A 27,235-nucleotide genomic window follows, 5' to 3' on the forward strand; every position below is an offset into this window, starting at 1 on the left:
TATATTTATATTATAGACTAGTACATGGTGATGTTTTTTAATCAACTTTTTATTAAAAAAAAAAATTTTTTTTAATTTTAAAACAAGACTTACTGTTTATAAAAATATTTATGCTTGAGCATTTCTGTATAAAGAGGAAGAAGTCGGCTTTAAAAAAAATGTAAGTGCCTTAGTTTTCTTATAATTGGTTAAAAAATTATATTTATTAAAAAAACATTAAAACGGGTGGCAGTGGAAGAAGTTGCCAAAAATAGGATGCGGCAGTAAAAGTGTTAAAGCGCTGAAGAAATTTTTGTGCTCGGTCCAATTAGCGTGTATTTAAAGATTTTAAACAATTACGTTTTTACCATAAGTTAAATTTATTTTTTATTTCTTGGAAGTAAAAAAAAAACAAACAAATCAATGTTTTAAAAAAGCTCTACCAGTTTTACATTTAGGCACGCTGTATAATGGGTGTTCTGTACGATTATATCCGCATGCTGTGCCTCACATTGTAATATGAAACATCAATAAAAGAATGGCACTGATTTTTTTATTACTTTTTCAAGTGACACACATTCTAATTGACTTCCCGACAGTCATATATTAACACATTCACGCATTCTTACACGTTAACAGCATTTTCATTAATTATAATGTACATAATAAAGTAAAATATGAAAACAGCATACGGATATTCTGTATGCCACATTTTAAGAGTTTATATTTGATTAAAATAAAAATAATTTGATGAGTATACATTCAGATGATGTAGTTTTGTTGACATTAAATATAACTTATTAAATATTTAATAATTCTTACTGTGTAAATGAAAAAAAAGAAATATTTAGTTCATAGCATACTTGAAAAAAGTAAATTAAAAAACTACTGTTGTACACGTGTGTGAATATAATTATTTTGGCATTGAAAACCAAAGTTAAATAGTTAAAACAAGTTAACCTATTATACAGAGTAATTTGCGATTATTGTTTAAAACAGTATTATGTCATGGTACATTGTATTTGGAATAAAACAGTGGTTTTTAAATGTTATCATTAAAATATCTCTTCAAATAAGGAAGTTTTAAACATTTTTCCAAAATTAATTATGCAACTACTAAATGTAGTTTTTTTAACTTAATTTAAATCAATTATTTAAAACTGTGGTATATTCTTAGAGCGTGATAAATTTCAATCGGAATAAACTGTTTTTGTTACCATACCGTTGTAGTTTAAAGTACAGTGGAGTCCCGCTAATCCGAACACGTGTAATCCGAACGTCAGTTAATCCGAACAGGTCCAGGAGGAATTATTTATAACGATAATGAACAGTTATAGGAACTAATTACATAAAAAATGAAAATGGGTGCATCATTTCGTAAATAAACAAAGAAAACTTTAATTAAATAGACATACTGTACAGTATTTTATTAAGACAAATTGTATATGGTACAGTACATAAATAATGAAGTTAAATAAAGTATCAAATTGAAACTTATAGGTTAAGTATGAGTTAAATTACTGTATTAAGAAGTGAAATCAAACGAAAATTGGACGTACAGTACTGATATTATTATTGAGTACAATATTAATTGTTAAAAGACATAAATTCAGTTATTGTCTTCTGTCGCATTGAAGAGAGTCTATTGGATGACGCGTAGTGTGGACCCGTACAATATCCAGTACGCTCACATTGCTTAACAATAGAACTCTCACACTAAATACGGTAAATGTGCTTAGTATTCGCAAACACTTTTATTTGTCAAGAAATACAATGCAACAGTCAGAAAACATGTTTTAATAAACAATGTTGATAATTCTATAACAAAATAGACCCATCTCAAGTTTAAACCCGTATTTTTCTGTAATACTGGCTAATCCGAACAATCATAATCCGAATAGGGCTCGGTCCCAATTAGGTCGGATTAACGGGACTCTACTGTAACTGAAATCTGAAAGTATAAAATTTGTAACTATTTTTACGAATTTATTTCTAATTTTAAATAATGTTTAATTATCCAAAGCAAGTTGGAAAGGTGCCAAACTACTTTAAAACTTTCTTCAATGTATGATTTTTAATTGCTATATTTCATTTTAAGAATGTCCTTCATTGATGCTCAAATCAAATACCTTATTTAAAGAGGAGTTTGAATTAAAACATTTTAAAACTGCTGTTACTTCCAAATACTATGTACAATATCCCATTTTTATTTTCAACACTAAGTGGCAATAACTCTGTGTATTTATTGATTTACTAACTGAAAATAAAAGCAGGGAAGCAATAAATTTTTTAAAGTTGAATATTTAAAAGCAATGCTAAAACCAATGAGAGTTAAAAATAAACAGCCACCCAATGCTTTCAGGCCAGCTGTAGTAGTGAACCTATATTTAACCACACGTTGTGAATAGCCGGTGCAACAGTGTGGCTACAGTTTCAGTCGAGTACTGGTGTGCTGGTGTGATGGGTGGTGACGCGATGTGTGCTGTTTGCTCCCAGAAGGGGCCACTGACCTGTAGTGCGTGCAAGATGGTGTCCTACTGTAGCAAGGAGCACCAGAAACATCACTGGCCTGAACACAAGACCCAGTGCAGGCCCTTTGAGGTTGTCATCCCAACGTTGTGTCTTTACATAGGTGACCTTAGTAAAACTTCTCTTTGGCGTTAAACCGTCAAGAGTTTAGTTCTAAGGTGTTCAATGAGGATTTTAGTCATTAATTGGAATTTTCGTTGATTTTCAGTTTCAACCCATTGGCCTAGCTGTTGTTTAAAGCCTTAGTAATCAAAATTGCCAACATTACAGCATTGTATTGAAATAATTGTAATTATAGTTAGGATAATGTAAATAGTTTTAGTTTTCAACTTCTTCAGAATTAAATTATCAAAAAATTTGTAATATATAAAAGTACATAAAAAATCATTAAAACATATATAATACTAGTAGTTAACCATGGCTTCATACCCATTTTTCAAAATCAAAGGCCATAGCTTTCTTAATGAAAGCATTTATGATGTAATGTGAAGGAGCCTTATAATTTTTTAAACATCAGGTACATATTTCAGTATCCATGGTTGACAAATTCAAAATGTAAACAAAATTTTGACTTGTTCTGTTTTAGGTTTTGTTGTATCAATAAATATATACATATGAGTCTCTAAAACCTAATTTTGTAAAAAAGTGTTAACTTCCGTCTGTTACATTAATTTTTTATCTAATTTATTTCAAATGCCGTAGTTGAGTTTGACTTGTGCTCCGATCAAGAAAATATATACCAGACAAAATTAACATGGATTAAAAACCATCTACTTGCGGCTCTTTTAATTTACTTTCTGTCTAAGATTTTTCAAGTGCAATAGTGAATGTTTGATTTTTTTGTCTATCTAAAGAAAATATATAACTTACGTACAACTGAACAGTAACTGCAGTCCAAAAGAGTCAGATTCGACCGATTAAATTCTCTTCGGCTCTAATTTATTTACGGTTCCACAGTGGAGTTTGCGTTGTTGCACTGACCAAGAAAATAAACCCATATGTGGATTTTGGAATCCAACATAGATTTAAGAGCATTTGTGGTCTGTGAAGTTTTTGGTGCTATAAGTAATATTGATTGTTATACCGATCAAGACAGTTATATAATAATAATATGTAATAGTAATATGTAAGCTTAAAAAGAATACTACTGCCTTGGGGTATTAAGTTAACTTTCAGTTAACTTAGCCAAACCACAGTCTTTAGTTTTGAAGTCACAATTCCTGAGGAGGTTAATGAAATGAGTTTGGACTGTTTACCCTTAACAAGTTTGCTATACAGTGTATCAATTAAGTCAATACAATCAGTCAACAAAATATAATCAATACTTTTGTTATAGAAAGAAATTGTTTAATTTTCTTAATAGTTATTTAGTACGAATATGAAAAACGTAAACCTCCATTATATTTTCAAAAACCACACAGGAATGCACCACAGAGAGACAGTGCGGTAGCCCTCACAGGCAGGGGTTCATCTAAACAACAACTTGCCAAATGAAATTTAAAATTCGTCTACGCTTAAAGCATTTAAAATTTGTTTGATATGTATTTAGTATCGAACCCGTTTTATAGTGTGAATGAGTTTATGGTGTATAACTGGGAAACCTCACAATCAGGAGATTTACTCCCGATTGAGTGTCAAAATGTATATATAAATGAGAGCTCTATGAGGCATGTGTGCCTCAAAATTATTAGATATTTGACGTTTGCTATGTACTTTTTGTGTCAATAAATATTTGACTATTGACTACAAATTTTACAATGATGAGAAAAATAACTACCATACAATGCAGACAAAAATAAACTATGAATATATTATTATTTAATTTGTAATAAGTTTTAAATATTTTTAATATTAATATTTGTTTCCGTTTAGAAAACAGAAAACTTTAACTATATTTCTAGATTCACATACAAATGAGATATTAGAGTCGTTACAGAGTTAATGTAAAATTCCCTGAGTGCATAATATTAATTAAACTGAGTAAGTTCAATTACTGAACAAAACTAAATAGGTTTAAACTTAAAGTTTAATAGTAGGAATTGTAGAGACCCGTTTCCCACTAAATTCGTTGTTACATAACGTTTCAAAACTATTTGGAGGAACTGAGAAAACTAATTAATTTGCAATGTAATTTCATCTATAAATAAACAGGTCATTGCAGGTTAGAACTAGTCCAGAACTTGGTCGCTACCTGGTAGCGACACGTGATGTGGCGGCGGGAGAAGTTCTGTACGAGGAGGCCCCGACAGTGGTGGGGCCGAAGGTGGTGGAGCCGAGTCCCGTGTGCCTGGGGTGTCTCAGACCCCCTGGGGCAGCAAGGTGTGAGTCTTGTGGCTGGCCTGTATGTAGTCCAGTGTGTCCTGGCTTGCGTGACCCACATTGCCATGCCATTGAGTGCAAGATACTTTCTCTGTCCCCTATTAAAGACATCAAAGATTGCAGGTCTGTAATATTTATTATTTGTTGTAAAATAAGTACAGAATTTAAGTGTTTCATGTTAATTTTTTATTGCACTGATTGAAAGTTAGATATCATTACTTTGTGCCAGATATGAGCTAAGGATGAATAAATGGATGATTTGAATCCTAGAAAGTTGCATTGCTTTTAGTTTATTGGACGTTACGATTGAGATATTATTGTTTGTTAGCACTTGATTTGTGAGAATGATTATGTAATTGTGAAAAGGTTAATCCAAAGTAATTGAAATAAATGTTCTTTTTAACAGTTTCATGTCAGTCTTTAGTGGTATTAAACAAATTTGTACCATATCAAAAATAAAGTTTTAAACACAAATTTTCAAACCATGTATTCTTTATATAGGCATTTTATTTTTTACACTGTGTTTTAGAAATGTCAATTTCACAGTTCTTACACACATTTCAATTGTTGCAACAATATTAACTTGTTTTTATAAGTATTAAATTTAATAATTGAAATGTTGATATTCACTTGAATAAAATTATTTAATTTTTTCATTAATAACAGATTTTTCCATCACAAACATACATTTAAATACTAAGATCCTTCCTACACTTTTAACTTTTACTAAATTTAATCTAATAGTAATATTTTTATGGATCTAAAGCTCAGACTGTACATAGTGCAGGAAAAGATGAAAAATGGAAGTCTCACTAGAACAACATTCACAACCTGATGTGACGGTCAAGCCTAGTACTACCATTGACAGGGCCTAGTGAAACACTTTAAATTCTGTTTTGTCCTACTTACTAATCTCAGTGAAATGTCTAGTTTTGTCTGTCTTTGGTTACAGTATATGTAAAATAGAAATACATTAGTGATAAAATGAATTAAGTAATATGTAAAGTAACTTACTTTACATTATAACACATATTGTTAATTTAAAATTTTGTCCCTGAGTTACGTTAAGTTTATATTATAGGATTGCTTTATTGCAGCCTGTGATATAAATTGCTCTGTAGCGATTGAAATTCATTATTTTGATTTTAGATACGAGTGCATTCTACCTCTGCGAAGCCTCTTAATGCAAAAGAGGAACCCTCGTAAATGGAAAGTGATCATGTCAATGGAGACTCATATAGACAAAAGAGGCCCTTCAACTGAGGTTTACAAGTAAGTACGCCAATAGAACTATTCATAATTCTAATCAAAGTGAGATCATTACCAGAAGATTCAAATGGATTATACCTCAATGCAAAAGATATAACATTTTTGGATTATTTTGATCCTCTTAGGACAAGAAGCAGGGGCCACCTCCTGCCAAGATCCGTGAGAAAAGATTTTGAGCATTAATCTCACATAAAGACGAAGGGAAGCCAGCTGTGTACCAGCCTCTCCATTCAAAATGGGCAAGAGTAGCATGCTTTTATGTCTAGACTAGCAGCCTTTAATACTTTAGGGACCCACTAACTCCAACAGTCATCCCCAGCAGTAGACTAGACCTATCGATCTATCCTTGCACTCCAATGTTTCAACATTGCGGTTAGTGATGCGCCGCTCCTGGACATCCATAAGGTTGTCCAGATTTAAGTGACACATCGGTTTTTGCTGTACCCAGTGGTAGGTTCACCTGGAAGGTATAAACAAGCTAGAACTCTTCTGGGGTAGAAATACGATGGTAGCAATATTAACGAATCGCCACACAGAACTACTATTACCACACAACATTTCTGTCGTAGAGTCCTCATATGGATCCAAGTTCTACATTTTTATAAACTCAGATGTTCCGCACAAGGGTTTGAAAAGGGATTTCACTCATGCATTCCTCAAAGAGATCAAGTACATATTTGCTGCTGAAACATTTTTTATGTATTTCAAAATGACGTACTCACACACAGTGAAGGATTTAAAATGTTAGTGATTTAGAGATCAATCCAAACTTAAATAGGTCCTTGAAGATTGGAAATTTACATAATGCTTCATTACATTTAGGACATTCATATTTGTGTCTTTCCTCTTGTTTTATGAGTTTTCAAGTTCTAGTACTGTATACATAGCATTTATTTTGTGTTTTGTTGTTTGGCTTTTGGGATTCAGAATCAGGTGTTAGTAATTCTGATCAAAACTAAAATTGTTTAAAGTGTTATTCCAGCTTCTAATTCACCAAAACATTTCTGCTGTTCTGCACTTATTATATAGTTCAGATCTGGTTTCTTGCTTTTTATTATTCCTCACTGCCAATAAGGACTTCAACAAACAACATGTTGACACCAAACATCCCACAGTAAAAAACATTAGGGGCAGTTTTGAAAAAAATTGACAAAGCCTAGTAATTTTCGGATGTAGCGGAAATAGTTAGTGTATTAAAACTCAATAGAGAATCTATTAAAGGTAATAGGTAATTGGTACACTGATTGGGATAATTTTTACAGACAAAGAGTTTACACATCAGTCTAAGACTTTATATAACAATCCTCATATAATTCAGTAATTTTCGTACTGCTTTAATAGTATTTGTTTCAAAACAGCTAATTTGATAAATTAAATTAAATGTATTCTGTAGTCACTTAAACTGATATGTTTATCATGATGTTTTAAGTGAGAAAGGGGAGAGGAATAACAGAAGGGAAGAAGAAGATTTACAGGTGGAGGTTATAACAAGAATAAAGAATTTTTATTTTCTTTAAACACATTGTGCAATTACAATTAACCATTTTCTTAATATAAATATAAATCTCTGTCTAAAGGACAGTGTTGTCAAATTCTCGCTAGTTATATACATATAAGGTAATAACAGGTAACAATGAAGTTATAATAATTATTAAATAAATATATAAATAATCTATACTAAAACTATAATAACAATAACACATACATACACTTAATACACAAAAAAAAATAAATAAAAAACAATACAGGGTGAATTTAAGTTAGTGTCGAAAACTTTTTGGGTGATACTACTCAGTATTATAGACCAAAATATGAAAATAAAAAATCCCTATCCCATCTATCTTTTAACTACGACCAATTTCGCTATTTTGTAAAAAACTCATGTTTTGTTTCAATAAAACTCAATTTCCTCCATTATTTTTAATGTTTTTTTAATTCTGAATCCATTTTTGAAATCTACACAAAATTTTACATGGGAATAATGGAGAAAAACTGTCTTGAAAATAAGTTTGATACAAACAAATTGCTAATAAATCAAATTCTTAAGTTTTCGGCAAAAACATTAAAAAGATATTAGACCCGAGGAATTAAATGAAGTTAATTCTGAAGAGAGGCCAATACCACAAAAAACTTGCCCATTTTGTGGGCTTTAAAATGACATAATGCAACGTTACTTTTATTTTCATCTTCTACTGGTTATTAAAGAATCAGTATTGGAAAACAAGGTCTACTTAAAATATCACGGTGCCAAATAACCAGTCAAAATTGTGTTTAATTCAATAATAAATCAAACATAGGATAAACACATAAAGAACAGTTACAAAAAAGAATAATCATAAAAGTAAGTAATCTACAAATTGTTTTCAAATTGCCTGCCTCCGTTTCTAATGCAGGCTCTCGCACGCTTCCTCATGGCCCTAACCGTCAGTCTACACATAACTTCAAAGATAACTTGTTACGCACTATTTGGGCAGCTAACTCAATCCGGTTTCTTAAGTCTTCCTCAGAGTTTACAGTGGTCGAGTAAACTTCCTGTTTCATAGTCCCCCCAAACAAAGAAGTCCATAGGAGATAGGTCAGGAGATCTGGCTGGCCAAGCTACAAATCCAGTGCGACCTATCCATGTCGGGTAATTGTCCGTTAACCACTGACGCACTTCATTGCTGAAATGAGGAGGAGCACCGTCCTGTTGGAAAACTATGTTGTCCCTCTGATTGTGGTCCATATCAAGTCCATCCAGAAGTGTGGGCAAGGTATGCTGTAAAAAGTCCAAGTAAACCACTATTTAAGGTTCCTTGAAAAATGTGGGGACCCACAAGTTGGTTTCCGATGACTCCTGCCCATACGTTGAGATGAAAACGTCTTTGAAAGGAACTTTCTCTTGAAGCCCTGGGATTTTGTTCGGCCCAATGGTGCATGTTATGCGTGTTAAAAACACCAGCCCTAGTGAAGGTAGACTCATCGGTGTACAAAATGTTTCTCAAAAAATGATATTGTTCAATATCACTATTGAGCAGCCAGCGACAGAACTCTACTCTACTCTACAATTTGTAGATTACTTACTTTTATGATTATTCTTTTTTGTAACTGTTCTTTATGTGTTTATCCTATGTTTGATTTATTATTGAATTAAACACAATTTTGACTGGTTATTTGGCACCGTGATATTTTAAGTAGACCTTGTTTTCCAATACTGATTCTTTAATAAACCAGTAGAAGATGAAAATAAAAGTAACGTTGCATTATGTCATTTTAAAGCCCACAAAATGGGCAAGTTTTTTGTGGTATTGGCCTCTTTTCAGAATTAACTTCATTTAATTCCTCGGGTCTAATATCTTTTTAATGTTTTTGCCGAAAACTTAAGAATTTGATTTATTAGCAATTTGTTTGTATCAAACTTATTTTCAAGACAGTTTTTCTCCAATATTCCCATGTAAAATTTTGTGTAGATTTCAAAAATGGATTCAGAATTAAAAAGACATTAAAAATAATGGAGGAAATTGAGTTTTATTGAAACAAAACATGATTTTTTAACAAAATAGCGAAATTGGTCGTAATTAAAAGGTAGATGGGATAGGGATTTTTTATTTTCATATTTTGGTCTATAATACTGAGTAGTATCACCCAAAAATTTTTTGACACTAACTTAAATTCACCCTATATCAATTTAGTTAAAAATATATAGTGCTAGTGTCACAGGCTAAAATCTATCAACAGAATAAAATACATTCTCTTTTAACCAGCTTTCAACTACTATTTTAAATATTTTTATAGGTACAGATCAAGCTGGTTTCGGTAATTTGTGAAATAGCTTAATTTTCATATATATGTGGCTGTTTTTACTTTTCAAGTTTGACAGTAAGTAAATCTAGAATATGGTTTTTTTCTGGTAAAATAACTATGAATTTCCTTTCTAGTTAAAAAATTACATAACAACTCTTTAACATTCACTAAACAACAATAAACATACAAATTTGAAATTTTCATTATTTTTAGTTCCTTACACATATTGCTCTTTCAGGTACATTCTTAATAGTTCGCAATGCCTTTTTCTGCCATTTAAAAGCTTTTTGTAAACCACTACTATTGCCTCACAATGTTATTCCATATCTTAAATGTAAGTGAAAAAAGCATAATAAGTTGAAACTAGCATGTCTAAGATAATACATTTTCTTAATTTACGTAATAGACAAATTTTGACAATTTCTTACATAATTGTTTGATATGATGGTCCCAACAAGATGGTGTCAAAAATTATCTAGTTTTTATCAATAAGTCATATTCCAAAAGACTGAGCAATACTACTTTGCACCTCACCCTAAACTAACTTTGTAGGGAACTGGATGAAAATGTGGTCAGCTACCTCATAAATAATTACCTCTCAAAACTTGATGATGGTGCCATTGGAGACATTTCACCTGAAATAATCCACCGCATCTGCGGCGCGCGATCGACGTGAACGCTCTGGAGATACAAGAGGATCAAGTAGAACTGCTCGCACTGTTGCCAACCGCTTTCATCATGTGCCACTCATGCATACCCAACACCAAGCACACCTTCAAGAACACCCGGATTACTGTGAGAGCAGCGGTCGACATACCCAAGTAATTAGATAACATGCCAAGGTTATATATAGTTAATTATAACTTTTATCATTACAATTAAAATTTGCTTCTCTTAACCTTTCTCTTCTCTTGTTAAGTGAAAAAATCTTTTAACCCTTTATGGTACCGCAGGACACCTATGTCCCACTTTCATTTTTGCTTTGTTACTTAAGTCTGTTTATAGATAATAAAGTCCTGTTAGTGCTACCATCTTCAGGAATATATGTGGACTAAAAAAAATTAATATGAACAGCACAGCCATAGATTCCAACTTCACTAAATGTGGTTACAGCTGATTTGCACGTTTCTGACATTTTGGAACGTTCAGAAGTTGGGTTATGATTTTTACAACGACTCATATATTTTAAAATGGAAAAAGTGAGTATTACTGTTTTAAATTGATTTTAAATATTTTATATAATATAATGGTTTATTTAGAATATAATGTTTAGCGTTTATAACTTATTTAGGTACTAATTTCCAAGTGGGACTCTATTGTCCCACTGTCCTTGAGGTGATGAAGACGTATAACTTTTATTCTACATTATGCAATATTTTTTGTAGGGTTTATAAAATAATACACTTACACGATATAATATTAACAATAAAGTATATAATGGCGTTATATTTACTACACCTTTTTAACTTTTGGCAGATAATCAGAAATAAATTGGTGCTAATAGTAATAATAAATACATAAGCCCAAACTAAAATGTTATTAGATCTACACAGTATTGTGTTACCAACCACATGGAATATAATCGGGCTGAGTTTATTTATCGATTAGTACAACTATCAATATTGACAACCAAAATATCTATATTAGTTAGGTTATGTTTTAGTTAGTTTGTTCTTACAATTAAGATTAATAAATACCAATATTTCAGTCAATCAATATAGAAAATCGGGTCCACTCATCGTTATTTGTCCTTGTTTGGAAAATATAATTGCCTCAATAATCCATCCACCACAGGCTGTTTGTTGTAAATGGTTTATTTACTACGTACGTATCAAGATATTCGAATAGTTTCTTTTTGCTTACGGTCATCTTTTATTTGCAGGCATTGAATGAAGATGAGATTCTGGAGTATGGTTTACCAGACGACCCAGCCACATCTGACATTGAAGGTGACAGTGAAAATGACTTTTTAGAATTTAGTGACCCTAATTCAAAAGATACTTCATTAGAATCGACGCCTACTTCTACACGTGTGAATACACCAATTGTAAATCAACCTGTTATTGAAGATCTATTTATCTCCCAACCGTCTACATCAAGGGGAAATAATGGATTATTTGAAGATGACCCACCATGTCTGCCAGTGCTTGACCATACCTACAGTAAACAAAATGGAAATAAAACGGAAAATAAACAGGAACCATGCATAAATGATCAAACCAAAAGAAAGAAAATGAAAAAGGCAGTAAAGAAATCAGCTATAAAACGAAAACACTACACCATTGAGGAAAATAATCAAAGGACAAAAAAAAACTAACGCAAGAAGAGAGAAAAGAAATAAAAAAGGCAGAAGAGGGACGCGGGTTGGTATGAGTATGACGAAGAATGTAGTTCAAAAATTAGGAAAAGTCAAAGACACAGAAGCTAAATCAAACAGAACATTTTCAGTATTGAGCCAGGAAATTGAATACTTTAGCCAATATTTTAATAATGAGTTACTCATGTTGGTTTGTGAGCAGACAAAACCGATATGCAACCCAAAATAATGCTCGAAATTGGACAAATTTTGATGTGCATGAACTAAAAGCATTTTTGGGAGTAACAATTGTGATGGGCATCCACATATTTCCATCGGCAGTGAACTATTGGAGCTCTGATCCATTCCTGAATGTTCCTGGTGTCTCCCAGGTAATGACACTCAACAGGTATAAAAAGATCGTCCAGAACCTCCATCTCAATGACAATCTTCATCACCCAAAAAAAGGAGATGCAAACTATGATAAATTATACAAGTTGCGACCCTTGATTACACATATGGAGGAAAAGTGCTTTGAATGCTACACACCATCTGGTAACCTGGTAGTTGATGAGGCCATGGTAGCCTTCAAGGGTAGGTCGAGTTTGAAACAATATCAACCAATGAACAAACACTCTACACTACAGCTGAAAAGATAAAGAATGAGTGTTTCCGATGCCGAGGAAAGGAAATTACGCTCGGAAAGGATGAAGAAATATTTACATAAAAGAAGAAAGACTAGAAAATATAAAGTGACTAAAGTGGTCCAATGTAGGCCAAAATTATAAATAAATAAATAAATAAATCAACCAATGAAACCTATCAAAAGAGGTTATAAAGTTTGGTGTTTAGCCGATGCCGAAACAGGATATGTTGTACGCTTTGAAGTTTACATAGGAAAATGTGATGATTCTAAGCAAAATGAACAATTTGCATCCTTTTTGATGTGCAGAAAGGTGGTTTTGAATTTGTGTGAACCTTTTTTTGGCACAGAAAAACTTATTGTTGTTGATAATTTTTTCAACTCTTTCAACTTGGCAAAAACCTTACTGCAAAATGGACTTTACTGTTGTGGGACTGTGCGAGGTGATAGAGTGGGGTTGCCTAGTGTATTAACTAGCAAAAAGCCAGAACTGAAGAGAGGAGACTACACCTTTTGAACCAAAGATGACATTTGTGCTTTAAAATGGCGGGATAACAAGGATGTCTGCCTACTTTCTACAGTCCATGACCCTAAAAATGTTGTATTCATCGGTAGAAAAGAATCTGATGGTTCAAAAATTAAAATATCTGCTCCAGAATAATAATGCATTGATGGGCGGAGTTGACAACTTCGATCAGCATCGTACCATCTATCAAGTGGGCCGCCGATCAAGAAAATGGTGGCATAGACTGTTCTATTTCTTTTCTGAGTTGACGCTTGTCAACTCATTCAATTTGTGGAAATTGACCAAAGCTCGGGGCAATAACTTGTCATTCAGAATCAACTTGGCTTGCCAGCTTATTGCTGGTTTCTCATCTAGAAAAGGAAGAGGCAATAAAGCAGTGGTATTCTGCCACAAGAAACCTGGACATGTGGGTGTTCCAACTGAGGTTCGTCACGTTAATGTTGGAACCCATATCCCTAAGGAATCATACACTCGACGTAGGTGCAGGCAATGCAGTACCAAAAATGAAGAAAAGAGAACAAAAATAGTGTATTCAAACTGTGATGTAATTTTGTGTGCAGTGCCTTGCTTCGAAATTTTTCACAGGAAATGAGTGTAGCCGAAATCATGTTTATTAATATTAAAATATCAGTTTATGTTGTTATTTACAATATATTATATAGATATACAATATATACATATACATTGATTGAATTTTTTTACAATATACATTATTCTAATTTAGTTTTTTAGACATTACTTTGTAAGTATAAATTTTTTTGTATTTGTGTATGTATGAATACATATATACATTTATTAAATTTTTTACAATATGCATACTCTCATTTAGTTTCATAGACATAACTTTGTAAGTATCAAACTGTTTGTGCAGAGTTTCTCCTTAATTGTGTATTTTCAATACATTTTTACTTGATTGAAATGTTTGTGTTACTTCGTAATTTTAATATTACAAATGCTAACTAATATAATTTACATATAATACATAAAAATTTGAATACCCATAAAATAAATAATTGAAAAGGACGATTAAAACTAAAATAAAGTAATGCATTGAAGAACAGCGGGACATATAAGTCCCACATAAAAATTTAGAGCTCTGACCCTTATAAGACAGCGGGACATATATGTCCCACTTGGAATTACTAAAAAAGGGTTAGTGCAAAAAATATGACAATACTAAAATTGTTTATTGGTGTCAATATACTACATAAAATTAAAAAATAATACAAAACCAATAAAAATTGGTAAAGGTACCATAAAGGGTTAAAAGAATTATTTTAATTACATTTAAGCAAAAAAAGAGCAACATTTCCTCTAGCATTAAGGATTAAAACGAGTTTAAAAAAATTGAGTTTATCTTAGATAAATGACTTTTACAATGCATTCAACGTGATAACAGTACACTTAATGTAAAAATTTGTAACAAGCATCACTGACTACTCACCTAATTGTAACCAAGATCATAACTCTTAATTTTTTCTGGAATTGGAACCGTTAGTGTTTTCTTCAGATGGATAACTAATTTAACATATAATTACAATCTAGGTTAAAACAATAAACAAACATACCATAAGTGTTGTAACATGCATAAGTTTGAAATCACAACAAACATGTTGTGTATCAACTTCAGGCAGACTCTCTAAAACAGTAACATCATAAGAAAAGTAAGGGGCCAAGAATAATTCCCTGAGGTATGCCATAAAGAATTGGTTTCAAGTTAGACATAGTGATTGTAATTTTGTTTTCGTTTGATACATGTGTAATTTCTACGAATTAAGTTTGTTCATAAAAGCATGACTTAAACCATGTATTATTAATTCCTCTCACTCTAATGTCATGCAATGTTTGGAGCAAAAATCCTACTACACTTTTTCCTCTATCAATAGACTATTATAGTTTTTAAAAATGAAATAGCTGTAGACAAAACAGACTTCCCTTGATGAAATCAATGTTGTGTGTAATTAAGGTTATGATATTTTTCTAAATATTCATGAAATTGTGTGTACATGGCTTTTTCATATATTTTTTGAAATTAGTGGACACAAAAATACTAGCCTGTAATTTTTAATGTCTTTCTCATTCCCTTTTTTGTGTATAAGTATTGTTTTAGATAGTTTAAGCTTCTAAGGAAATACACCTGACACTAGAGAAGAATTAAGTTAATGTAAGTAAGTCAATGAACCAAAACTTACACAAATATAATTTAGCTGCTTTTATCATTGTCATTGAGATCTCATCATACCACTTGAGGGTTTACTTTTGAAAGAATCAATAATACCACTTATCTCATGTCCACTAAAGGGTTTACAGTGGAATATTTGCTGGTGACACTGGTTATTTTTAATATTATGCTGTTCTTGTTTTCCTGGTCTACTACAGTCCCTGTATTTAACTGAGTCTTAACCTCTTAACTTATTCTAAATTATGTTGGCAAAATAGTCATTAAAGGCACCACTTATCTTAACAGGATCTGAGATAGTTTTCCCATCCAAAGTAATTTTGATATTTTTATGTTTTTTTATATTTTTATTTCCAATTTCTGAGTTTAAAATCTACTAAGTTGTTTTAGCAATGTTATCTGAATTCAAAATTCACTTATCAAAAAAAGACCTTTTACTTTTATTCACGTTTTTTTTTAAAAAATAAATTGTAGATTTAATCTTTTTAAGTTGATAAAAGTTTTATATTTTTTGTTGACATAGCTTGTTTTCTTAAGTTAATAAGGCTCTTCTTTTGTTCTCTAATTTCATTTGTTATCCAACATTTTTCATCCAAATTGTTTTTACAATTTTTTTTGGGGTAAGAAGAATTAAAGTAATGCATAAAAGTTTGTTAAAACTCATCATATATTTTATCAATCGAGGGGGGGGGAGGTAAGTAAAGTTAATCCAATCTTCCTCTTCCAAACTTTTAACAAAACTATTGATATCTTCTTTGAAAAGTTTAAATTAAAACTAACACTAATTATTAATAATTTAACTAATTTAATAATTAATTATTGGTATTATGCTTGTTTTAGTGTGAATGTAGCTGATACACATATATATGGTGATTACAGACTTAAGTGGGTCACAATGTTATCTTTGGCATTATTTATTTATTGGCTGAGTATTATCAAAATGTATAAACTGGAGATGCTAGAAAAACTGTATTTCTGTCAGTCTGTACGAGATATTGAGAACAAACTGACCTATTTGCTGGAAATTTTACATGAAGCGTTAATTTTTAGATAGGTATCATCAAGTTCAATACTGGTGTGTGTCACTCCATGGGATTTTGGTTGAGCATTAGTGAAAATTTTGACGTTGGTCATATGGGTAATGATGGTGGCAATGAGAAAAGCACACAATAAATAAATTTGTAAACAAACTGAGTACAATTATCTGGTATTTTAACATGTGTCGTAATACATATAGTTATAGACTTTAAATTTTGCATGCAACTTTTGTAAGGCCTGTCATGTGACACATGGTGTGGCATACTACTTTTTTTTAACCTAGATTGTAGTTATGTTTTACTTTAGTTATCCGCTTGAGTAATAGATCACGTTGCATGGCATATCCACACAGGATTCGGAATACTGAAAAATGGATTCAGACACACACTGATCTTATGTGTCTGAATCCTATTTTTGAATCTCGTCCTTCTATCACCCAATAATAATTGGAGCCCATGCTATTCTAGAGGAAAGTTTGAATTCTGATAGCACATAATGATGATACACGTAAATATTGAATGCTCTCTGATCCTAAATATTCTAAACAATCCAACTTGTAATTAGCTGGGTAATGATACCATCAATATTATTCCTATTTAGGTTTATAGTAGCTCACCTTGTGTTTTATGTGCAGGGGACAGGATATCACAACGATGTACACACACATGTTGTGGACAACTCAGGCGCGGAGAGAGCACCTGCGTAATACCAAGTACTTCTCATGCCAGTGTCCTCGCTGCGCCGATCCTATGGAGCTGGGTACCCACATGAGTGCCCTGCGGTGTCTGGCAGAGGTGGAGGTACCACGGACCTTTGGGATCTCATTGATTTTAATGATAATTAAGCTTTCATGTATGTTATCTGGTTACCCAGCAGGGATCACTTCTGGCTAGTTTATACCTTCCAGTTGAACCTAACACTGGGCACAGCAGAGGTGGAGGTACCACGGACCTTTGGGATCTCATTGATTTTAATGATAATTAAGCTTTCAAGTATGTTATCTGGTTACCCAGCAGGGATCACTTCTGGCTAGTTTATACCTTCCAGTTGAACCTAACACTGGGCACAGCAAAAACCGATGTGTCACTTAATTGTCCAGGAGTGGCACATCACTAACCTCGAGATTCACTAATGTCGAGATTCTGGGTGCAAGGCTAATTTAATAGGTCTAGTCTACTGCAGGAACTGACTGTTGGAATTGGTGGGGTTCATTCCCTAAGTATCAGAGGTTCTTGCTAGCCTCAACAAGGGTGTGCCACCTCCTGCCTGCTTTGACTGGATAAGCTGGTTCAGAGCTGGCTTCCCCTTCTTTCGAGAAGACATGACTGAGATTAGTGCCCTAATTCTTCCTCATGGATAGGAAGCAGTCCCTAACCCTTAACCTTACCCATCCTGAATATCCTGTCACTCCAGAAGGAGCTCTAAGGTCCTTATAGGACTAAGTGAAATTTATAAGCTTCTTGTCCTAACAGAAAAAATGTTATTCGTTTGTTTGGGCATAAAATAATATTAGACGTTGTCAAATATTGATCATACCTAGCTTGTTTATGAAGTAAAACAATTATTTTGCTGAAACTAAGAAATTAAAATTTGTTCTTTTCTCACCGGACTCATATAAGATATGGAGTTTCAAGTATGAAAAGTGAACATTTCTTTTACTGTATACATAATTTTCCTTAAGAGCCAGCTTTTCTGGTGGCCATCTTGATTTTAGTTAGGAATCAAGAGCCAGAAAAGCTGCTTGCTTGGCTATCAGAATGTCCTTATTGTGGACGCCTCTTCTTAATCATAGTGAAGCAAAGGCAGATATAGCCCAGATTACTAAAACATCGTGAAATGCATGCCCCTGGACCAGCTACTCCCAAACCTGAATTGCTGTTGAAGACAGGAACCACCAGTGACCCAAACCAGTTGGTCCTTTGTGTTTAAAGGAATTCGGATCTGAAGTCAAAGTCAGTCTGCATTGAATCATGTCCTGTCCAAGTCAAATCAAATCATGTTTATTACCGTAAGAATACTACAAGTATTAACAATGTCTATTTGCCACCAGGTGGCCTAGTCAAAAGTATATGTAACAATGTACTATTCTACAAACTAAATAAAATAAAAGTTATACAGATGTTGAAACAGTAGCATTTACAACAACATTATACAGGGTGTTCTGAAAAAAGGTGCCCATAAGTCAGGGCGTGATTCCTCACATCAAAATAAGAAAAAAGGTCTAATTAACATAGGTCCGAAAATGCTTAGTTACCAAGTTATACAGGGTGAAAGATTTCGTCTGAATTTCAGTTCCCCCTGCTGCAACGAAGCCCTACGGGTATTTGTTGGATGTTAATTAAGATGTACACAATTTAGCGAACTTTATGTAAAATGAACTGAAAAATTGAATAAAACCGTTTTCCAGACCTGTACTAGCTTACAGTAATTTTTAAGATATGTGACGAAATACGCGAAACTTGGTCCCCGAAAAACAAGTTACATTTAGGTTTGAAGCAGATTTACTATGTTAAATGTACAATAAACACAAAATATTTTTTCACGGTACTTGTAGAAAATTTAATTTCGAAGAGAAAAGATGTAAAATAAGTCTATAATAGACAAACGCAAACTTTAAAAAATAATCCTTAATTACATACAAAACGCATGAAAAATAGACAAAATCTGTTAAGCTCTCTCTACAAATGTAATATTGAAATTAAAACAGCTGTTTTTTATTAAAATATTTGATTTGAGAAACAAAATAATTTCTATTTAAAACATATGTTTTAACAATGTAACATTGTTTTATAATAATTTATAATAAACATTACAAGCAGCTATTTTTCCATTGCTCATTAAGTGCGTGTGTTGATCTGTACTTTAATACAAGTTAGTGCGAGTGCCGTTGAAGTTAATTTTTGATAGCTAATTAATATCTTATTCATCATGGCAGGTAATATGAATATTATGTACACTAATGGTGAAATGGCAGACATGCATTTAATGTACGGTCTTGCACATTGCAACAGTCGTCAGGCTAGACGACTCTATCAGGAACATTTTCCTCATAGACAGTTACCGACTCATAAAATGTTTTCTTCCATTCATAGAAGGCTAAGCGAGACGGGAACCTTTAAATCTGGAAAAGTTGGTAGATCAGGACGGCCAGCGTACAACGTGTACAGCTTAATTGGAGGAGGGCGTGTTGGACGAAATAGAGAATCATCCTGGAAGAAGTACTAGAGAACTAGCCTTGGATTTCGGTGTTAGTAATTCAATTGTCTGGAAGATTTTACACGAGCAGCAGTTGCATTCTTATCACTATCAAAGGGTCCAGGCTCTTTTGCCTCGAGATTACTTTCCTCGTGTTCAGCTATGCCAATGGCTTATCCGAAGGTGCAGAAATCCACATTTTTTAAATTACATTATCTTTACTGATGAAGCAAAATTTTCAAGAATGGCTATTCTTAACACCCACAATACTCACATGTGGGCAATTGAAAATCCACGTGCTATTTCAGAGAACCGTCACCAATATCAGTTTTCTATAAACGTATGGGCTGGTATTCTGGGTGATAAAATTTTTATTAGTTTTTTACCTGATACGCTCAATGGTGAAAATTATTTACATTTCTTGACGACTAATCTGAATGAGTTACTCGAAGATGTGCCACTATACACACGCAACAACATGTGGTTCATGCAGGATGGAGCTCCAGCTCATTACACATTACAAGTAAGAGAATTTTTAAATGAAGCATATCGAAACAGATGGATTGGTCGAGGAGCCCCAGTAGCATGGCCTGCAAGGTCACCTGACCTCAATCCTCTTAGACATTTTCTTATGGGGACATTAAAGACGCTTGTCTAACGACTCGCCTGTGGATACCATAGAAGAGTTGCGAATAAGGATTGTTAACGGGATTCAAAGGATACGTGAGACACCTGGGATCTTCGAAAAGAGTTCGGCAGTCTATGAGAAGACGGCTGGATGCTTGTATTTTTGAATGAGGGGAAACCATTTTTGAACATCTACTGTGACGTGGTTAGTTTTTTAGGACAAGTGTAACTTTTTTGTTGAATGATAATTCAGATAACTTTTTTATGTATGATAATGTATGATTGTTAAAAATATTTACTTGATAAAAAATAATAGTAACTCATTAATTTGTTTTAATAAAACAGCTGTTTTTAATTTCAATATTACATTTGTAGAGAGCTTAACAGATTTTGTCTATTTTTCATGCTTTTTGTATGTAATTAAGGATTATTTTTTAAAAGTTTGCGTTTGTCTATTATAGACTTATTTTACATCTTTCTCTTCGAAATTAAATTTTTCTACAAGTACCGTGAAAAAATATTTTGTGTTTATTGTACAATTTAACATAGTAAATCTGCTTCAAACCTAAATGTAACTTGTTTTTTCGGGACCAAGTTTCGCGTTTATTTCGTCACATATCTTAAAAATTACTTGTAGCTACAGGTCTGGAAACGGTTTTTTTTATTCAATTTTTCAGTTCATTTTACATAAAGTTCGCTAAATTGTACATCTTAATTAACATCCAACAAATACCCGTAGGGCTTCGTTGCAGCAGGGGAACTGAAATTCAGACGAAATCTTTTCACCCTGTATAACTTGGTAACTAAGCATTTTCGGACCTATGTTAATTAGGACCTTTTTTTCTTATTTTGATGTGAGGAATCACGCCCTGACTTATGGGCACCTTTTTTCAGAACACCCTGTATAAGTTAGTGGTTGGAGATACTTTTCTAGTACTTTTTGTTTTTTTTTAAGTAGGCTATTTTAAAACTAGTTAGAACAAGGCATTAATAATTAATTGTAAAAAGCAACAAGATTGTAAAAAATGTATACAATTTTACAAAAATCCCCAACATATATAAAAATCAACAATAGGTATAAAAATCAACAATAGGTATAAAATTCTACAATAAATATAAAATTCAACAACAAATATAAAATTTAACAATAAATATAAAATTTAACAATCAATATATAACATTATACAAATACAATTATATACAAAAACCTACAACAAATTAGAAACATAAATGATTTGTAAGAAACAAGATTGAATTTGAAAGAACTGTGTTGACTATGGTGGAATAACTGATGTCCGGTACAGATTTTAGTGTTAAGAAGTAGTATAGTATTTACAAATTTTATGAATTTAAAAAGATGTTTCTGAAAAATTTCAAAAAAACATTTTTACAACATTGTAAGAAGGTTTTACAATGTTGTAAGACGTTTTTACAACGTTTTTGTAGAAAACGTTTTGTCACAGGTTGAGTGTGGAATGTCATGGGACTTTATTCCTTGAGTTCAATATATTTGTTACCTTGAAAGTAATTACGCAAAAGAATTGTTTTCTGAAGAGTGGTAAAACAAACACTTTACTGCCAGGGCATGCCATGTGGAGGGTTCCAGTACCCCAAGGAACCGCTGGACGACAACTGTGAATGGTGCTGTAACAAGTGTCCGATGTCCTTGTCCTCTCGGGACGTTTGTCAGCTCATATCTTGTCTAGATGTTGAGGTCGAGAGTGTCCAGTTGGTGAGTGTAGTTAGACAAACAAGGTGTTATTTTCCCCACAAAAATTTATTCACAGTACCATTAATTTTTATGTTTGATTGTTCTTCTCAAACGCAAAACACAATATTATGTGCCTCATTATTTTTTGTTTTAAAACTAACAAGGCTTAGCATCTTACACAATACTTTCAGCCAATAATTTGATTTTTGGAAATTTCTCCTTAGGACACAAGCTTGTGTTATTATTTGAATTTTAATCCAAAATTGTTTCTCATTTCTGTTAACTGTTTTAAATATTTTAGAAAAACATTTTTCTAATTCTGTGTTAAATTTGTAAGCACATCCAACTATTTTCTCTCATTTGCTTAATTTTAATGTAAAAAAAATATTTCTCCAATTGTATGTGAATTTTGTGTGTTAATTAAATTACATGAAACTTCAGTTGTTTGAACTTCTTGAAGGAATAAATTTAAGAAGCAACATGTACGGCAAAATTCAATAAGGTAAAATATATCCATGTTTTTATTTAGAATATTAAATAATATTCTAATATATTCTAATATTCTAATAATAAAATATTTAGGAATAGCGCTTATTCCTAACATTGTAAGAAAGATAGTAAAAGTAATTAATGCCTTTAGTTTTTCCTGCAAATTATCATTACAATAGTAAATTTATTAATTTATCTCACTTCCCAATATTTTAATCGTACATTTAGACTGTATAAGCAACAAATATGATTTAAAAGTTCAAAACCTTCATTCATAAACCCACCACTCAGGTTTTTTTAATGTTATATAAAGCAATCTTTAAAGTCAATGCTAAAAAAGTTTAAATATATTCAGTGTTGAAAGGGATCACAATTACAATACTAATGTATATCAGTTAGGTTATATGAATACAAAACTTATTTATTTTTATTCTTTTTCACAATTTTAGTTGTTCTACTTTTCTTCTTTAAAATGATCTTTACCTTCTTAATTTCCTTTTTCTAACTACTTGCAAAGCAGTGATCAATCCATAACAATTTCATTGCTTACTACTTTGATTTGTTTTATTTTCAACTTTTCCAGCTGCTTTGTTGTTTTGCTTTGTATTGCTTTTATCTTTTGCTGCATAATGAATTTTTTTCATCAATTTTTCACCCTGTTTGGTTTCCTTACTGGCCATGTACTACATGGGGCTGGCTCTCACTGGAGGGGACACGCATAGAGCCTCCCAGGAGTCACCGTACGATGCTTACGTAAGTATTGTTCTTAGTGCAGAACTAACTGTCTATTGTTCCACTATATGTCGTTCTAGTTCTAGGTTTTACTGGCTGAGCGTCACCAAAGCCTTTACTCATGGGGCTATACAATTGAAATTTTGCATTAACCTTTGATTTTATGTGAGCAACACTGAATTCAATGATGGTCCATGCCACTCCATGGGTTTTGGCTGAGCATTAGCTAACATTTCTAATTTGGTCTTATTGGTAATTGAAATTTTGCATTAAGCTTTGATTTTATGTGAGAAACACTGAGTTCAATGATGGTCCATGCCACTCCATGGGTTTTGGCTGAGCATTAGCTAACATTTCTAATTTGGTCTTATTGGCAACCATGGTTGCAATGAGTAGCAGAATAAATAAATTGGTAAACAAACTGGATACAATTATATGAGACTTTAAAATGTGATATTTTTTATACATAGAGTAATAAGAAAAAAATAATAGAATAAAAAGTTAATGTTACAAGTCAGTGATTTTAGTGCATTCTAGCATTGTAGTACTCTTCCAGAACTTTTATAGTATGTATACTGCATGAAACATAACTTAATGAACAAAAATGTGAATGTATCATGTGGAAAGGTATAATCGAGGAAGATTTTCTCTTAACTTTAAATTTTGTTTGAAATTTCATTTATACATAAACAAAAATGAGTTCTATGATGATGCATGTCCAACTAAGGAATTTGGCGGAATGTCGTTTAAGCCTATCACTCATTACGCTGACACAATTTCAATTTTTTCTATCAGAAGGATGTAAAAATGTTTTTTCTGTGTGATATTTTCCTGTCTATCTGGCCGCGGGATTTCTTGAGAATGAAATTAGCTATAGACTTAAAATTTTGCATGTAACATCAGCAAAGCCTGTTACGCAAAACATGGTGTAGCATATTCTTACCTTGTTCCAGACCTAGGTTTTAAGCTATTGGTCTACGTAATTTAAAGTGGCATATAACTTTCTCTTAGTTCTTGGATTAACCCTCTTTAGCTTTATTAATTAATAGAATATTGTAGAATGTCGTGTTTACTTTTTTTACAAATACTGTATATATGCAGGATGTATACAATGTTTTAGTTTAAAATTATATCACATTTAGAAGTTCATTTATTTAATGTTAGTGTAAGCTAACACAGTTCAAATAAATAAGTTTATTAGTGCTGCTGGACTGACTTAAGAACTCTAATCCTGCACACAGACGTGGAGTCTCTGCAGGTATTATTCCAATTTTCGTTTTACCATTTTGTAAGTCAATTGTATTCATGAATTGTTTGGAAATAAATAAATGAAATGAAAATGAAATAAGCAGGGTGTTTTAAAACCAAAGTAACACCAATCATGAGCATAATGTTGTATGTCAACGTTATCAGTCTACACTATTCTTATATCCCACTTTTAAATCGTCTAGAGAGTAGATTTATCTATAAATATACAAGTTTAGTTAGATAATTATTTAATGTACAAGCATACTTTGCGCATGTGTTACCCATTTTCTTTCTCCTCTTTTTATCTTTCTTTTCTTTCTTTTGTAATGGACTAACTATTTTTTCCCTGGTGAAGAGGATAGATTTCAATCCTTGAAACGTTGTTATACGTTTTGTAACATATAACGATGCCAAATGTCCGAAATCCTAAAACCCCTTCATACCTATTTATCTACCTTTTATGTAACAGCGATGACAACAGAGTTAGTGCGCGATGAATGGTGATTGGTGAACGCACTGTGGTTATGTGTGGCCTTGAAAGTTTTACATTCCTGCGTTATTGATATATTCCCATTCCTACTACTCGACTAAACCTTTACTCATGTCGAAGGGTCACTCACTCATCGTCTAGTTTTGACGCTAATATATTAGTAAGTATTCCATATTTAAGAAGAAACACTACTTAACTGCTGACTTTGAAGTTGTATAAAATGGAATGGCAGATCAATTCTATGTATATTTTTGGAAATAAATTTCTTTATACTGAATTACAAAGAGTAGATTTTTGTTTTATTGATCAAATTTAGATTTGGGATAAAATACACCAACCACCAAACATGAACCATCCTGTTGTATTGGTAATTAAAGTCTTTGTAAACACGTCTTGGAAGAAGTTCTGTTATGTGTGGGGAAGAGAATGAAGTTAATGATTTAGTGCTGGGGGTTAGGAAAAGGGCATTTATTTAATGTTAGTGTAAGCTAACACAGTTCAAATAAATAAGTTTATTAGTGCTGCTGGACTGATTTAAGAACTCTAATCCTGCACACAGACGTGGAGTCTCTGCAGGTATTATTCCAATTTTCGTTTTACCATTTTGTAAGTCAATTGTATTCATGAATTGTTTGGACAATTGAGGGGCAAGAAAAGCTTGCACTCGCTCTGGTAAACTGCCATAGCCAGGTCAGGACAAAAATTACTATCAATTATTTTAAAAATAACTTATCTGTAATATTATTTGTTGTGCGCAAAAAAATCCATGGGATGTGATTCTGTTTACCGTTGTATCCTTTTTTATCGTGCCTGGACAGTTCATCATCACATATGTCACATTACGCACAATCTACTCACGATAAAAATGTACAAGAGTCATAAAAGAAACTATTTACAATCTATACAGCCCATAATTCATTTGTATTTTATTGTATTTGCTTGGAATCCATCTCTTACACTTATGACCGTTTTCAACCTAGTGATAACATGCATGTTCAGACACAACTCTTAAACAAGTTGTGACATGCTCTGTTCTGATACAGAATCAGCCAACGGTGGACCGCCTGGAAGACTTGCTGAGGAAGCTGGAGACCGTGCTGCATCCCCATCACTACCTCTGCTACAAGATCAAACACTCTCTGATACAACTGTACGGTCACCAGCAGGGTTACTTGCACTCTGACATCACGGACCGAGCGCTCCTCAGGAAAACTGGTCAGTACTTTTACTTCTTTGGCTTTAGTATGATTGGTGGAGGCAATGCTCATTTACCATTAATTCGAACCAGAAGTGCTCCTCCAAGTTGAAAAACCTGATATAAAAATGAATTAATCGCTTTGCTTAACCATTGATCCTCTTAACAACGAACACTAAAAATGTGTACGTGATATATAACCACTTCCATTTTAAAAATATAGGACTCCATCGTATTACACCGTAAATGCTTTCACTAAAAAAACTATAGACTTTGACTTTGGAGTTCATCCACATTAGTTTAAAATACTGTTGTTTAAGTAGTGCTGAAATCGTGGGAGCTATTCAGATACATGAAATGTTGCAGAGAAATTGCGAGCGAAGCCACACTTCAGTGCTAGTTTTTATGTAAGAACAGAATTAAATAATTTTATCATTAGAAAGACTACAAGATTAATGATTTTAAAATAGCTTGCTACATCAGTGTAGCATCAACTAAATTTTGTAGTAAAAAAAATTATTTTTGCATTTTTTATTTTGGGTTATTTCATGAGAACAGCAGATCCCATTTACGATTTTCAGGGAAATCCCAAAACAGTAAAATTACAGGGAATGGTAATGGTAGTTTATCTTAAGGATTAGAGACACATAGTTGAGGTTTGTGCCTTTGCAGACATGTGCCGAGACCTGATGTCGGTGACCAGCAAGGTGGACCCAGGTCATGGAAGGTTGGGACTGTACTCGGCAGTGCTCCATTATGAGCTACATTCTGCCCTCCTGGAACAGTATCGCCGTGACAACAACGTTAAACACCTCCAGGAGGCAAAATATGCCCTCGAGGAGGAGATCAAGTTCCTTCCATCCATCGAGTCGGATCACTCACCAGAATACCAGATGAGGGAGTTGGCCAAGAGAGCTCTCGTTGATGTGAACAAAATGATGCTAGGCGCCAGTGTTGTTAATGGGAAGTAATAAATTGTACTCGTTA

The 27,235-nt window shown here is 32.7% G+C and overlaps 1 protein-coding gene across 1 annotated transcript; it reads left to right on the forward strand.

The window, feature by feature from the left end:
- Positions 1–2,219: 2,219 nt before the first annotated feature.
- On the forward strand, positions 2,220–27,235 carry LOC124363125 (SET domain-containing protein SmydA-8-like). The gene is given in 9 exon segments (XM_046818260.1): positions 2,220–2,580; positions 4,670–4,950; positions 5,977–6,099; positions 10,432–10,540; positions 10,543–10,700; positions 17,196–17,361; positions 21,966–22,115; positions 26,097–26,268; positions 26,921–27,235. Coding segments are annotated over 9 exon segments (1,599 nt in total). The 5' UTR covers positions 2,220–2,439; the 3' UTR covers positions 27,220–27,235.

This window comes from Homalodisca vitripennis, chromosome 5, assembly GCF_021130785.1.
Source record: "Homalodisca vitripennis isolate AUS2020 chromosome 5, UT_GWSS_2.1, whole genome shotgun sequence".
Taxonomy (NCBI): Eukaryota; Metazoa; Arthropoda; class Insecta; order Hemiptera; family Cicadellidae; genus Homalodisca; species Homalodisca vitripennis.